This window comes from Thermobia domestica, chromosome 6 (genome assembly GCF_964235325.1).
Source record: "Thermobia domestica chromosome 6, izTheDome1.hap1.1, whole genome shotgun sequence".
Taxonomy (NCBI): Eukaryota; Metazoa; Arthropoda; class Insecta; order Zygentoma; family Lepismatidae; genus Thermobia; species Thermobia domestica.
The window spans coordinates 286025982-286042216 of NC_137459.1; the positions used below are offsets into that span (position 1 = coordinate 286025982).

A 16235-nucleotide genomic window follows, 5' to 3' on the forward strand; every position below is an offset into this window, starting at 1 on the left:
TTGTTTGCGGAAGCATTGCCACATTGAATTGTTTCATAGATTGTGTTCTGTCTTGTTAACCATTCTAAGTAGCCTACGATCTTCACTCGCCAGAACCAAACGACTGAATGACAAATTGGCAACAGCTGAAGTCATTCACTTTTTCCTAAGCAAAGAAAAGGTTCCCTCCCTCGGAGGGGTGGCGGGAGTGGGGCCAATGTATGTTTCGCATATTTTCAGAGGGCACACCTGACAGACAGGCTTTAGTATGGTAGTTTTATTTTTTAAAAAAATATAATTGTAATGAATTGTGTAGTAAATATTACAGTAGAGATTTAAGTGTGAATACAGGTGTAAAAGTGCAAATTCGAACTACTACTCCTTACCATAAAACTTGATTAATACCACCCCATAATACAATAATTACACCGCAATTCACTCTCCTAATGTGAAACTCTAAACAAGCAGGAACATAAAACATGGTAGACAAATTCGACTGCACAGCTTTGCGTTTGGAGTTCTGGTCCCTAATATGAAAACCTTTGTCAAATTATTGAAGAAGGTTTAAAATTACCACGTCTCTAGGTTGGTTTAAGGGGTAAATTTTGGGTGGTCTCCTTGGAAAGGTTTCATTGTATTTCGTATCTTACCTGGAATTGTCCTGAAGAGTGCAAGATCTTCAAGAGCCATTTGACTTGGTCCATCTTCACCAATACTGACTCCGGAATGAGAACCGGCAAGGTTGATGTTAGTTTGTGAAATGGCACCCATTCTTACCTAGAATACGAAGTATGAAAGATTCTATAAACCCTGCACGCATGAAGTAAACAATGGTTCAAATCAATGTCAGAATTTAAGACAGTTAAACATTAAGTTGAACCGATGAGAGTAAATTAAAACCGAAGCTATGCGCTTATTCCTTTCATAATTTTGTTCCCATCCCATCCCTTTCTTGTTTGATGTGGTGTTGGAAAGTTGTTCTTTCTTTCCAGAAAGAAGCATTCTGCAACATTATATGGAAACATTTTCCAGAAAAGCTAATCTTTTTATATGTATTATATAATTACAATGTTATTTTTTATTTTTTATATATATATATATATATATATATATATATATATATATATATATATATATATATATATATATATATATATATATATATATATATATATATATATTTATTTATTAGGGATGGCCAAAATTATCCGGATTCCGAAAATTTTACTTACCGGAATTTGGAAAATATCCGGATTTTTCCGATTTTACTTTCCGGAAAGTAAAAATTCTAGAATTGGCCATCCCTAGCTGGTAGCTGTTAAAATAAAATACACAATGAATATATACTGTAACTTATTAGTTTCTTGTAGTTGGAGATTTCTTATTTAGATAATTGCTACTGCAGTTATTTACTGCTTTATGAGGAAAGTGTTATTTTCACACAAAAAAGTCGCCAGTATGTCTCGAACATTATCGTGTTCCCACCTGCAGCTGCTCCAAAGCACTGCAAACTACTTTTTAACCAGATGAAAGGCAGTGAAGGAAAAAAATCTCAACCATTCTGATAACATTCGCTTATTGTCAACATCCTATGTACAGTAAATACATATTTATAATTTTTGACTTTACGAAGTATACAGCATTCATTAATTTATCTATATTATAAAACTAGCATCAATTACCCGCTTCGCTGGGTTAAATTAAGAAAAAATAGTAATATGTTTCGTTAGTCACTTTCTACTATTGCTAAAGCGCTTTCTGATCTCATTTTCGATGATTTTTATATATTTCCTCCCCTCCCATTGTTGCGGCGCACGGCATCAAACATGTTATTGTTCATCTCAGTGACCCCGAAAACTAAATTCGAAACTAGTACTTTTCATTTCGATCATTTTCATATATTTCCTTCATCCTCCAAGTCGCGGAACTGAATTTGGATTTAAACATCAGAAGTACCACTGTTCATTTTAGCGACCCCGAAAACTGGATTCGACACTAATATCGGTAATTTTCGATCATTTTTTAATGTCTCTCCCCTTCCCCCACCTTTAAACCTGTGATGGGTTCTGCCATATCACTTCTACGATGTAATTTAAACTTCATCTAGGTTGTAAATTTGATCGAGATCTGTCCGGTGGTTCACGAGGTATTAAGTTTTATTTATTTTTATAGATCTACTATCCCCCTCCCCTATGTTCTACCATCAACGTGAAATTATGAACATCTCAGGCCGGAACTTCATGTTAAAAATTTGATCCAGATTGATCATTTGGTTAAAAAGTTTTATTTTTTAACTTCCTTCCCTAAGTCCTATCGTCAAAGTGAATAGATAAATACCATCCAAGGCCCGAACCTCATCTATGTTGAAAATTTGACAGATCGATCATGTAGTTCAAAGTTATTAACTCACGAACACTTTTTTTTTATATTTTTTTATTTTAGTATATTTCCCTCTCCCCTATGTTCCTCCGTCAAAGTGACCTGACAAAACATTCCAGGCCCAAACCTTATCTATGTTGAAAGTTTGATCGAGGTCGGTCGTTTGGTTCAAGAGTTTAGGTTTTATTTCCCCTCCTCCTCTAAGTTCCACCGTCAAAGTGAATAGCTAAAAACACTCCCAGGCCAGAAGTGCATTTACTTCAGAAATTTGAACGAGATCGGGTGGGCGGTTCAAGAGATTAAGTCGGTCACTTTCAATCTATATTATAAAACTGAAAGTGACTGACTCAATCTCTTAAACCGCTCAACCGATCTCGTTCCAATTTATGAAGTAAATGCAGTTCTGGCCTGGGAGTTTTCAGCTATTCACTTTGACGGTGGAACTTAGGGGAGGAGGAGGGGGAATTATCGCATAGATGTTACCCTCCCCGTTCGATAGCATATATAATCTCATTATGTTGCTAAGCATTAGTTCATTAAACATTTTCTTCAGCAAACCTTTTATGCGTGTGCGTTACTACAACAGTTTCGTTTCGCAATAGCTTTCTTGGAGAAAATCATATGGCGTCCAAATCCTCGGAAAACAATTAATGAAAGGTGGGGGCTTTATATTGTAAGTGGGACAATTTACTATTTTTCAAGTATTTAGAAAAATTTTAGGCTATAAATTTCATTTTACCAATCTACATTCATAAATTTATGTGAAACTCCGAAAGTAGTATTCTTGAATTCGATGGATATTCTAACTAGCCTTTTTTTGTACAGGACAAAACTGATATACCAAGCAGTCAATTTTTATATACAACCACATGGTAAGTTAAATGTTTTCTATTGAATCTAGACGTCTGTCTGAACTTTAGATTCTGCACCAACTCAGACATTTTTCTAATTACAGTAGACACATTAAAATTTCTGCGATTTGTTTCTATGGGTACACACTTACCTATTTTCACTATTGTACATAAATTCCATACCAACTAATTAAGAATTGTGTGTAACTTGTGTTTATTCAAAGGACTTAACTCGTATTTTCTAAGGACGTATGTGGGAGATTATTGTTAAAGCTTATGGTTTATAAATGATAGATACACAATAAGAGCTATTTCCTTACCTGGTCGAAAGCTCGTGTAAGGAAGACTGCAAATGAAGAGGCAAATGGAATAGTTCTGTCACGGCACGCTGCGCCAATTGCTACACCAACCAAGTTCTGTTCAGCTATGAAACATTCTATGTATTTTTCAGGAAATGTCTGAAAGAGAAAGTTACTCCTTTTAGCATGTATTCAACAAAACAATATTCAATCAAAATGCATTTTGAAAGTCCAATTTAATATACTGAATTCAGACCGGCTTGGAAAGATCACTAATTTCACTGATGAATTAAGTTTCCAGCTTACTCATAATTGAATTGTTCCCCCTTCGAAAACATGCCTAAAATTACATGACTTTTTTGCTTTAGTGTCACGAGCTAGTTCACGGACATGTTGAATAAATATTACAACAAATAAGTATTTAGTTTATATCAATTTCAGAAAAAAAAGTGTATAGAGGTAATAGTGAGTTTAAAACAACTAGTTTAGCGGTAAGGAAATTTAAAACTTCAAATCATGCTTAGTTTCCAAAGTTATAGACTACCATAACTGCAATTTAAGTACCCGAAATGATTTTAAAAAAAAAAAGAAAAGAAAAAAAAAGAAAAAAGGTGAAAACTAACAACTTCCCCACATACGGAGAACGGCTTGTGGTATCATTGAAAAGGAACAGTTGAGTCTTGGAATTCGAAGCATCTACGGTTTCATGCTTGTGTCGAGAGAGTAAAGGAAATAGTACACTTTTCTCTTGCGTACGTGAGAAGAATTTGTCACTGTCTACAATTTAATCAAAATCGAGCACATTAGTAATCTCAGTGTTTAGGTGTTCCAAATGAAAGTAACTTTTCTTTTACTGCGAATTCCAACTGTCTTGTTAAATTTCTTAGTACAATAGTAGTATGTAATACTGTCATTTTTCGAAATGAACAGCTACGAAGAAGTTTCATGTCTGTATGTACGTACGTCTGTGTATTTAAATTACTATTATTATTATTATTATTATTATTATTATTATTATTATTATTATTATTTAATAGTGGTAACTACTAAATAATCTGAACATCTGTATTACTGTATTGAAACGTGACATTATCCCAAACTTACCTGTCAAAATTGTAATTTTCCAATAAAATCACGATTGATTTTTATTAGAATTAAAATCCTCAAGAGTTCAATTTCCTTTAAATTTATTTTTATTTATATATTTATTTTTTGCCAGCCAAAAAACTTCTGTCCATAAAGGGTTAAAAGGGCTCTGTTCATACTAGTTTTAGAATAATTAGAGAGTTTCTGGCATAGTTTTAGCGTAAAATATACAGAATGCAAAGTATTACTCCCGAGTTACAAAATTATGCACAAATAGTGGATTAATTTTACCGTTCAATTATGCATGACTACCTCGCTAATAATTCTGAACTAGTAGACAGCGCAATCTGAATACATTTTTCAGTAAATTTTTATTTATTACTCATTTTATTTAAAATGAGTTACTTTGCAATAGATTTCCAGTCACATCATTCAGTGCCCACCCCCCCCCCTCATGTCTATGACGCACCCCCCTCAATTGTCTATCCGTAGGTGTTGTTCTATGAAGAAAAAAAAATACTTTCGATTAATTTTTACACACCCTCAAACATTTATATAGAGTTTTACCCCCCCCCCAAATATTTCAATGACGCAGTTTGCGTCATAGCCCCCCCTTGTGGGCACCCCTGCATCATTGAAACGTTTAATATCATTAGCACACAATACTCAGTTCAAGTTACATTAAGTAATTTTAGTTTATTATCACTTTTCGTACATAAATGGTTACAGGAGACCAAGTACATAGGACGTCAGGAAACATTAATATATCGAAATACAAAGCATACAGTAAAATACGCTAGTAAAAACATTACAAATAAAAAGAGCACGGGCTACACCAAAAATACATATATGGTTTATGACACCATATTCAGAAACACTAAGCCGCTTTATGTACAAAAATAAAACTTCTCATTCTTGAAAATCTGTGTTCTCGATGTTCCTTAGATACTGGGGTGTATAGTCTTTTACACGTGGGGTATACACTTTTCTGTTGAGGTATATTTTTGTTGGGAAATCTAGATCCGTAGTTTGTCTTATGTAAATGCAAGGTGCGAATTACCGGGGGGATGAGGGATTTCCCCGCCTCGATCTCATTTTGTTACCCCCTAAGTCAGCTGAAGTATCCCCACCGGGGATGCTCGCTTCCCCCCCAAGCTATGCTTAGTGTAACTCCAAATTTCACTGATTTTTGTTATTTCTTTTAAGTTTAATCTTCTAGCTGTATTACGAAATGATCGATGGAAACTAGTTTTGGTTATTTCTACTTACCACCTAATTACCCACTATTCTCAACGTTGTTTAGTTGAACTATTATTAAGACTACGGTTGTTACTTGCAACTACCTTCGTACCCTTCAGTTCGTCATCGTTCGTGAATTTGAATGTAGTAATTGCGTATAACAAAGCCACATATGGATTTGTAAATGTTCTTAGCGGTTGGCCAAGAAGAAGTAAAGAAAGATTCTTCCACCATACTTGGCGAAGTTCGGACATGTCATATTCATCCTCTACATTTATATCGATTATAATCTTATTTTAATTTTTGTTATAACATGTTATTTCATTTTCCAGTGCACTCTTTGTTAGTACTTGGTCTTCATCCCCTAGTAGTTTGTGTGTATGCAACTCAAGAGTTGCATTTAATTTGTGATAATTAGCATAGTAATCACTGTCTTTTACAGTTTACGGAAATGAACTTTTGAAACTACTCAAAATCTGAGATATAGGTATTCTCTCGTAAGTATATGTTAACGTACACGCTGGGGATACGCTCTTAGTGAACAGACATGTTAGTGAAGGTGATTTTAGGTGAGTAAGCGCATAATTGAAGATTTGTTTCAGCATTTGTTAGTACGACTGGTTCTCCGTGTCATTGTCCGTGTCTGTATAAGCATTTCAACTGGAGCGGGTTTTTTTAAAGTTAACCCTTCATTTTTCCATCTTTCTTTTCACTGCACAGTTTGCTGTGCACGCTAATAATGTCTGAAAAACTTCAATGTAATGTTTTACTTTATTTGAATAACGTAGCCCATAGTGAATCAACTCATCTGTAACCTAACAGTAAAGTAATTGTAAGTGTTGACTTCCTGAGCCCCATCACGGAATCGATATTAGAAAAAAGTCGTGAAGAGCGCAGCTTTAGCGGGAAGTAGAAGCACAAGCTCAAACTTTGAATCTCGAGATTTTAAATATTTGGCCTTCGATTTGACCTTGATGTCAGAAATCGGAACCAGCAACAATCCATTTCTTATTTGATAGGCTAATATCTAGATTTAAAAAAAAATCCAATTTAACTGAATTTTAGTGGTTTTCATAAGACTGAAGTTAGTTTTATTTTTTTGCAACCTGTATGTAATAACGCAAAATGAAAGATTTCAATATGAGTGGAAAATTAACACATGCTAGTGATCATGGCTATCGCTCGGGCCGAATTATTAAGTAAATAAACCCTAGAGAGCTACGAGTACAAAAGTGAGTACATTTAAACACTTTCAGAAAGGTTCGGTGGGGTGTGTGCATGTCAGACAATATATACGTACATAGTTATTGTCGGTAGATTTATTAAATTAATAAATCTTTTATTTATTACAAATGTCATATTATAAAATCTGAAGGTACACATTTCAAAATGAGAGAATAATGCCTTACCCCCATATTATTATCATTATAATCATTATCATTATTATCATTATTATTATTATTATTATTATTAGTATTATATTATTATTATTTATATAATATGGGGTAAGGCATTGTCTCATTTTGAAATTTGCACCTTCAGATTTTGTTCTGTTGGTCTAATTTTATTCCCCCCCCCCCATATATATTATTTAATTCGCACACTGTGTAAATTTATGTCAGACGTAATTCAAGGAATGTTAGAGTGAAGATAATGCTTTTGTATATGTGCAGAGATGGGAGAGAGTATTTTGTGGAATTTAAATGTTGACAAAATAATCTTGGTTTCAAGTTTAAAAAAAAAAAAAAAAATAGAAATTCGTATGATTTTTTTCCTGTATGCAGAAGGTAAATAAGGCAAGACTCAATGCTTCCGAAAATAATTCCCAAACTAAGTAAATTTACCGTGGCATAGTACAACAAGCTAGGTATGTCTAGAGTATCTTTCAGCCTATATGAAGCAAAACAAATTCCATAGTTTATTAAGTTTGAAATATGTTCTTCCCATACCAGCCTATCCTGAATAATTAAGTATTTTACAGAACACGAGCAATTTAATGAGAGAATCTATTTTTATGGATGGATTTTTGACATTCTAGGTGAGATTAAAGTGTAGCACCTTAGATTTCTGTTTTTGCTCGATGCCCACGTTGTCAACCTTTCGAAAGTACGTTTAACATTTTCTAATTGACCGACTATACTTCTTTTCGCTTTAAGATATATCCAGAAAGCAATTCACAGTAATCAAATTGTGTGGTTATTTGAGCATATGCCTTTATGTACAATATTCAGCATTTCCCCTTTTATACTTTGCAATCTTTCAAGTCTCAGTGGATATTATTTAGCAATCTTCGAAATACTATAAATATGAGAAAATTGATATTTATACAAAATACTATATAAGTTATCAATGTCAAATACTGAATTATAATTTTATAGGGGTAGTTAAAAATTCCTTTGAAATAAAGGAGAAAGTGCTTTTGGCATTATTTCACAGAATTTAATAACAAACAACTATTTCCCTATTCTTGGTAGCTTTTACAATAGATTTTAAATTGCTTTAAGAAATTAAGTATCTTTCCAGTTCCGTCTTGATCCCACTAATCCAATAGTAGAACACAGATGTATCACACAGCACTTGAACTAGTAACAATTTGTATATACGTGCAATGTTAGAAGTTACTTCCATCAACTTTCAACAGTTACCAAGTACATTCAAATACAGAGTGAATTCGCAATTGAAATCTTACCTTTCGCACTTTATCAGAGAAAGTTGAGTTTTTGGTATCTCCATCTAAGGCAATAACTCTGTCATTGTTCTTTGCTAATTTCAATAATGCATTACCGTATGCCAAGCGAGTAGCAACGGCCTCTCCCTTCTTGTAGTTTGGTGGCTCTGAAAGCTTCACGTTTGCTATTGAAATTTTGGGTGCATCGTCCGCTAAAGGCTTTTGTGGATGAAGCTTAGAAGGTCCAGGATTTTTTATTAAGCCGTTCAAATGCTGAAAAAAGAAAATATCAATTTCTTTCCCTAACATTCTGTGTTCACCATATTCAAGTAGTATACAGTGTATATCAAAATTACATTTAATTAAAAATTTATCTTACATTTAGTAGAGGTACGGAAGAATTAGCACAAGTCGCATGCTGTACAGAATGGGAATTTACTCCGTATTGAATACTGCTTGTAACTAATAATTGACCAATTCTCATGAAACAATTTCTCTTTCTTACAATGGTAGAATGTTATGCACTGCTAAAATTCCAAACATCGCAATCATCCACTAGTTTTCGTAAATAGTTTGGGATGTTTGGGACAGCTTTTAAATAATCCATAGGTAAGTTTGCAAGAACTGACAGTTCGCCCCCTCCAATTCACCAAGACTTTTGTGCAATAAACTTCCTCTTTCACTCACCAGGAAGTCGTAGGCAGTTTAGCGAGATGCCAGTTTTTGTAACTTCTGCGAGTTTCGAGTCAACATTTTCTGAACCATCTGCACATTCCTCCGTCCTGGATATTCAGGGGCGACCGCATATCCTAATATCTGGTACAGAACCTGTGTCCATTAGATTTGAAATTAAAATTAAATCTGAGTTTTACGTCCCACGGTTATGCCGGTTAGGCTAAAGGAGACTGGTTAGTAATGAATGAAATGATGGAACGAAGAAAGTGGGAGGAAACGGGAGAACCGAGAAAACCCACGCACACGTTTGTCCACCACAAAGTTTGGATTGGGGCGGGGGCTTAGATCAAACCCGGGACCCCAAGCACCAGAGGTGAACGCTCTACCACTGAGCCACCGTGGCCCCCCATTAGCTTTGAATAGCAATCCTTTATGGTCTTTGAATCTACCGAAGCACAAGGTCCTTTCACATTTCGCCACTATCCCTTTAGTCGTACCAAGGACTACCATACTTTGCATCGGGATGCCAGAGCCCGCTCACGCAACAGACGAACTATGGTCCACCATTGACAGTGGCAATGAGATGTAAAATCCTAGTATTGTAAGAAACTAAGAGCTTTCTGTTTCATGAAAATTTGTTAAGTATTGCAGTTATAAACAATGTGCAATAGGGAATTATTTCCCCACCCATCTTGTTTATAAATACAGGATAGGCACAAAGTCTATATCCCCGAAACAAGTAAGGAAAAAAGAAATAAGCAAGCTATTCGAGTTTTCTTCTAGAACTGGCAATACTGTGTCTTAGTGTAGCTGGGGCTGGTAACTTTTCGTACATGCTTTAAGAGTTGTCCTGAGTTTTCGTAATTATTCTTGACTTTCCAGTTCGTAAGAGCCCTGTACAGTCCGCAAAAAAAAAAAAAAAAAAAAAAAAAAAAAAAAAACTGCAACATGAGCATGTAATTTTATTGTGGAACTATGAAGTCTTGTTCCAAAATAAAGGTGCAGGGGAGGACGCCGAGGTTTCTCCTAGCGTGATTCGTGCCACAGACGTTTTGTTGATTCCCTGCAGTGTTAGGCGTAGTTTCAGAATAAACTTACATGCTCATGTTGCAGGTTTTTTGCTGCGGACTGTACGTATTGACTAGTCTGAATACTGAAAGAGCTCGTACTTTCACCTATTACAAAAAGAATCCTGTCTAAATTGTGGGATCAATGAAGTTAATGTCAACTTAATTTGCTTATGTCAATTTTGTTTAACCGGAAGCTAAATCAATAGGTTCAGCCTCAACTTCTTAGCAATTTTGAATTTGACAAATCCTAGTACTTAAAAATTCGACCAAGTTTTCGAGGTTATGACTGAATTTTAGTAGCACAATGAAATCTAGTACTAAGTTACAAAATATTTTAAAGCAAAACTTCTCACTTTTAAATACATCTGAACTATGAATAATTTAATTAGAAACAATATGAAGGATATTTTTATCAGTCTTTCCCCAAGTGCTGTAAGTAAAACTTACTAATGTGGTTTATGTTCAAATATATCCATTTTTAATTTCTAGCGATATACTTTTCTGAAAATAGCAAACTCAAAAGTAACACGTAGTTGGCAAATACTGAAATTCTGACATTACAATTATAACCTTTAACCATGATATCATTTCGTTCAAAGTTTTTGGTTGTTTTCGAAGTTCAGTTTGAAGTTTGCAGTTTCCACTTTATTTCACAAAGAAGCGCAAAATTTGCTAAATTGAAGGTTGCTTCCAAAATAATTATTTCATTTCGTGTTTACAGGGATACAAATTACTTTTGAGGTCAAAACTTCTGACAATTTCAAAATACTAACCAAATACTGAGAATACTAATTATATATATATTAAATGGCCAGATTATTCCCCACAGAACAGCTGTAAGCATATGTTAACTCCGTTATTAACAAATCTTACAATATAAGTATATTGAATAAGTATATAAATAAGTATATTCAATTTAAGAGATGGAAAAATACAAAGATTGTCTTTGCAAAACTGTAAACAAAACCAAGTACATAGAAAACTGAATTGCAGTAAACATTTTCATATGATAAAATAATTACAGTTCCCCAGGCCCATTTCCCTTGCCTCCTTTTACTCATACAAACTTAGGAATATTATGATGTTCACTCCTTTTCGGATCAAAAGATCCAATATATTTCAAGCAAAAGTTCTTGTAGGCCTTATATCTCGAGAAATACATATAGTGTAGTCATACCAAAACTAACAATTTACTCAGTATGATGGGCTTATTACGCAAACCCAATTAGGAACCGTTCCAAAGTTTTGTGGTCCCTGATCCAAAAACTAATTATTGGCCAAGATCACAATATTCTGATTCATTTTTTGGATCATTCGTAAAATTCTCGGCCAAGATCGCAATTTTTTGATCCATTTTTGGAGCATTCCTAAAATTGTTTCTCTCTTGAAAAAGATAGTAATTAAATTAAGACTAGTTTTTTCCACTTTTCTGAATTTTATCAGCCTTTTGTTTCTCATCAGTTTCTTCACTTTCGTGGCACTGGCAAGCATTACTTGTACTACATCAGCTTCGATAAAATCCTTGTTCTTAATGGCCTCTTTCAACCGTGCATTTGTTTCCTTCAGCAACCTATCGAATGTTTCTCCTTTCTTCATCCCTTAGATGTTTTAGAATACCTTTTTCTTCAATTGTTACTTTTTCAAGTTTCTTTTTCTCAATTCTTCAGCTGCCCGTTGTTTTTCCTTTGCTTCTCTTTCTTGTTTCTTCAATTTCCTCTGCTGCTCACAGAACTATAACTCTTGTAAGCAGTATGAGAAATCTAAAAGCTCTTGATGTTATATAAGATGTGCCTTCCCCCATCATATCTTATGTAGAGCTTCGTTAATGTGCAAGTGATCATTGAGAACCCTTTCTAACATGTTAGCCCTATCAGAAATAACGTAGGGAGCTTAAACTCTTTCAGCTTCAGCTGAGCTCCCTTTTGAAATTTGAAAAGTTTTAACATTTCGAAAAGCCTAAAATACTGATTTAACTGACTTATTTAAAAAATACTGACTAAATACTGACTTCGTCAAAAATACTGACTTACTGACCAGTTCGCATCCCTGGTCCTCATAATCATATATATTGCACGAATTCGTGCGTATAAAAGACGCGTCAAAGATACATGGACATACATAGTTGTAACCTATATAACATATTCAGATACTATATTATATCTACACCAGATAGATAAAAAAAAATAACTTTCCTAATACCGCCAATGAATTCATTCACGGAATAAAAGCAGTGCTGCAACAGTATACAAAGATAATGGACTATTACATCACGGAATACATTACAATGCACGACGTTATGTGACTACATTACAAAGCAGCACTACACTTCAGTAACGAGTTTAATAGATTAATCTGTCAATCTCATAAGACGTTTACACTCCAAAGGTCTTTGATAACGTTGAAATCTTTAGTGTATTCTTTGTCCTAAAATTAATTGGAAAGTTTTATAACATTTAGACAATTAGTAGATTGGAGTGGAACACAGACAGGTGTACGAGGTTTTATTCCAATTTCTGGAAGTTTGTCAGCATGGTTTCAACCATGTTTTTTTTTTTTTTTTTTTTCCCTCCTCGAATATTGCTTTAAGAGAAAACTGGACATTAAAACATTAAATCTACGAAATTCACCCATGTCTGCTTTTCTAAACCCGTCATTGTAGATTGAGTCATGAGAACAAGTATGAAGTTATTCTTGATTAACTTATCTGGGCTTACAAATGCACCACCACTTTGGCGTAGAGTAACGTGAGAAATTTCTTGCTCAGATACTGTAAACATTCGATACATGTTTTAGAACCTTATATTCCTATTACTATTCAAACAATTATGCAGGAGAGAATTTCCTGTAGGCCAATCGAAGTCTCGCTAACTACATTCTTGGAACAATCTGAAAACTATTTTTTATGCCAGCCACTCTTCTCTTCAATACAAGATCAAATCTCAGGATCACCAACATCGCGTTTTCATCTAGTCAAATAATTCCTAACGAGAGGTACAAAACCTCAAAATTGCCGCATAGTTGTGGCGTGCGTGTGTCACTTTCAAAGTATTAGACGGAGACTCATGACAATGCAATTGAGTAAGAGGAACTGAAGCTAACTTGTTTGCAATGTGAAAAACTAAGGTGGATCACAACCCGGAAGTCAGTACGTATTTTAGCCCATTCCCTTAATTGCGCAATGAAACATATTATAATTATTGTATTATAAGAGTTACGTTTGAGCTACAATACAAGACACTGATTCATTTGGTTGTATCTGATATCGAATAGGGTAACAAAAGACAATACTTGATTCGTTTTACAATGAGCACACAAGATGGCACATGCTGTTATATCTTACTAGAGGTGCTCAAGTTTTATGAATTCTTTTTTTATTTGTATGTGTGAAGGATTTTAAAGTAACTCATTACGAAATAGATATATTGTTTGACCTTTTTCGTGTTATGTTTCACATTTTATTTAAATATTAATATTCATTTAAGGAAATAGATTAAGAAACTTTCGGAGAACGCCATAATGCGTTGTTGCCAAATTTGTACGTTTAATTCCTGGATTCTTTGCAGTTCGAGAAGCGGAACTTAGCTGTGAATTGCGGTAAGGGTTGAAAACTAATTTTTCCAGTAAGCATCCAATAAGACTTCCATGATTATTATCTGGCATCAGTAAACACTTGACACTACCTGGCAGCGCTGCACTATTTAAGCAGTGTTTAGCATAGCACCGAGGAAACCTAGTGATCCACCTTAACTCTTGATTAATCAATGAATAATTTCGAATCCTAAGCAAGTGTCAGCCCCTAGCTGTAGTAAATCTCAATTTCATTACACTATACCAAATCATATTCTTCTGTAAAATACTGTAAATTCTTGCTGGTTTTGTACGTTTCAAACCAAGTATGTGCACGTTGCAGGCAAGATAGTGAATGTCCGTACACTGTATTAAGTGATAAACTTAGAGTAAAAACTACGGGAGAAGGAATAAACCAATGTCATTTTACACCATAAAAAAGCTAAAGAATAATTACTTTAGAGCCCTCAAACATATGGACCTCTAATTTGTTAATATTAAAGAAAATAATGTTAGTTCTGAAGTACACAAGTGAATAATTATTGGGCAAAATTAATTTAACGTTACACCTCGTAAACTTAAGAGCATGACAAGTGAATTTTCATGGTACGATTTTGGAATGATGGTAGTGGAAGCAAACCGAGTATATAAGAAACAAACATGTTTTGTAAGGTACTTTTCTACCCTGGAGTTTGAATACAAACATTCTTACCTCTATTATTTTCTCAGCTTTGTCCCCAAGAGGTTTACCGTGCCAGTTTTCTTGATCTTCGATTTCTGGGAAGTTCTTTCCTTTGTACGTTTTAGCAATAATTGCTGTTGGTTTGCCTTTCGTGTTTGCTGCTTCATGAAACGCCTAGTAAGAACAAGAGATGTTAATGGAAAACCACCAAATTTAATTGAAAACTGCAGTGTATTTTTCTAAGAATTTCTGCATTTTTGTTTCGTATTTACTAGCTAAGAGCAAAATGAGCATGCGTGAATACTGCTGACACCTTCACTCTACAAAGTCAAACGGGCTAAATTGAAAGTGAAATTTTATCGAAATCGTGAACAATGACATTTCCACATTGTGTTTAAAGAAGTTCACAGAAACCAGAACTTTCATAACAGCAAATCTCCGAAGCCATACAGCTTCCAGATTTGATGAAAAATCCTCGAACTAAAATAGATATTTCTTCTTGCTACGCCTTTGAGAATCTTGAAACAAAAACATCAGAGGCCGCCTCTCATAGGTTTGAGTCACCACAAAACGAAATTTGAGTTTCTATTAGCAAACTGAAAGCATCTTACAGAAACGAACTGCGCCTATATATCGAAAGAATTGCACTTTCATTCAGATGCTGTAGAAAATTTGCACCGTGCCTCAATTGCAACATTTCTCTTTAATGGGTTGAAAGGAAAAATACTAGATTCTCAAAAATTTTACTACAAATTCCATTTTTCTGGTAAGTAATGAATCTGGAAGGAGAAAACTAACAATTGGTTCGAGCAACCCAGTTGAATGACACTACTGACTACATTATAGAGGCAAGTTACTGGTTTCTCGTACGCATTTGATTTATAGCTTGCATTTAACCAAAACTTACGTAATTTTACAAATATTGCAGTAAAATTGAAATAAGTGAAGCTTTCCTTGTGTCAAGATGATAAAGTTCTCGGGCTAACACCTACACAATCTCTCGGGCTACACAATCAAAAGTGTTTATGTAGACCATGATACACTTTTTGGTAAATTAGAAAAATTTGGCATTAGCTGTATTGCTTTGAAGTGGTTCAAATCATACCTGTACAATCGTAAACAAATCGTACAAGTTCTTCAAATGGACGAAACAACTAAAAGTGAGCAAAATAAATGAACGAATAAATAGGAAAGTTGTTCCACAAGGATCAGTTTTAGGACCAATACTCTTTCTACTATATCTTAATGATTTATACTTAAATATAGAGAAGGGTAATTTACTCCATTTTGCTCATGACAACAGTAATTGTAACTGAAAAAGACAGCTTGCAAGAAACCACTTATCTTGCAACATCCCAACTTACGCATTCGTTTTCTGCAAATAAATTAAAACTAAATGCAGATGAAGTATGTGTACCATTTATCTTACAGAACATCACAGCAACTGCCACAGATATCCATGAATAATGAAGTATGTACATTTACTAATACTGTAAAATTTTTAGTTATGTATATAGATTATAACTTTTCATGGCAAGAGCACGTAGACACACTAAGAAAAATAGCCCAGGCTATGTACATAATACGAACTCTAGTCCCAATACTTAACCTGCAATCAATTCTGTCCCTGTACTATGCCATATTCTATTTTCCTTAAATACGGAATTGCGTTCTGGGGGTCTTCGCCGAAGCTTCAGAATATATTTAAACAAAAATATGTCTTAAGAATCATTAAATCAC

General features: G+C 34.3%; 1 protein-coding gene across 2 annotated transcripts in view; it reads right to left on the reverse strand.

Moving 5' to 3' along the window:
• Positions 1-16235, reverse strand: part of LOC145688514 (transketolase) — a 168516-nt gene that overhangs the window by 11310 nt on the left and 140971 nt on the right. For both annotated transcript variants that reach the window (XM_081762861.1, XM_081762862.1), the window contains exons 5-8: positions 14526-14669; positions 8523-8774; positions 3530-3667; positions 630-756 (exon numbers count right to left, since the gene is read on the reverse strand). In XM_081762861.1, the coding sequence (XP_081618987.1) occupies positions 630-756; positions 3530-3667; positions 8523-8774; positions 14526-14669 (661 nt within the window). The remainder of the gene's footprint in view (positions 1-629; positions 757-3529; positions 3668-8522; positions 8775-14525; positions 14670-16235) is intronic.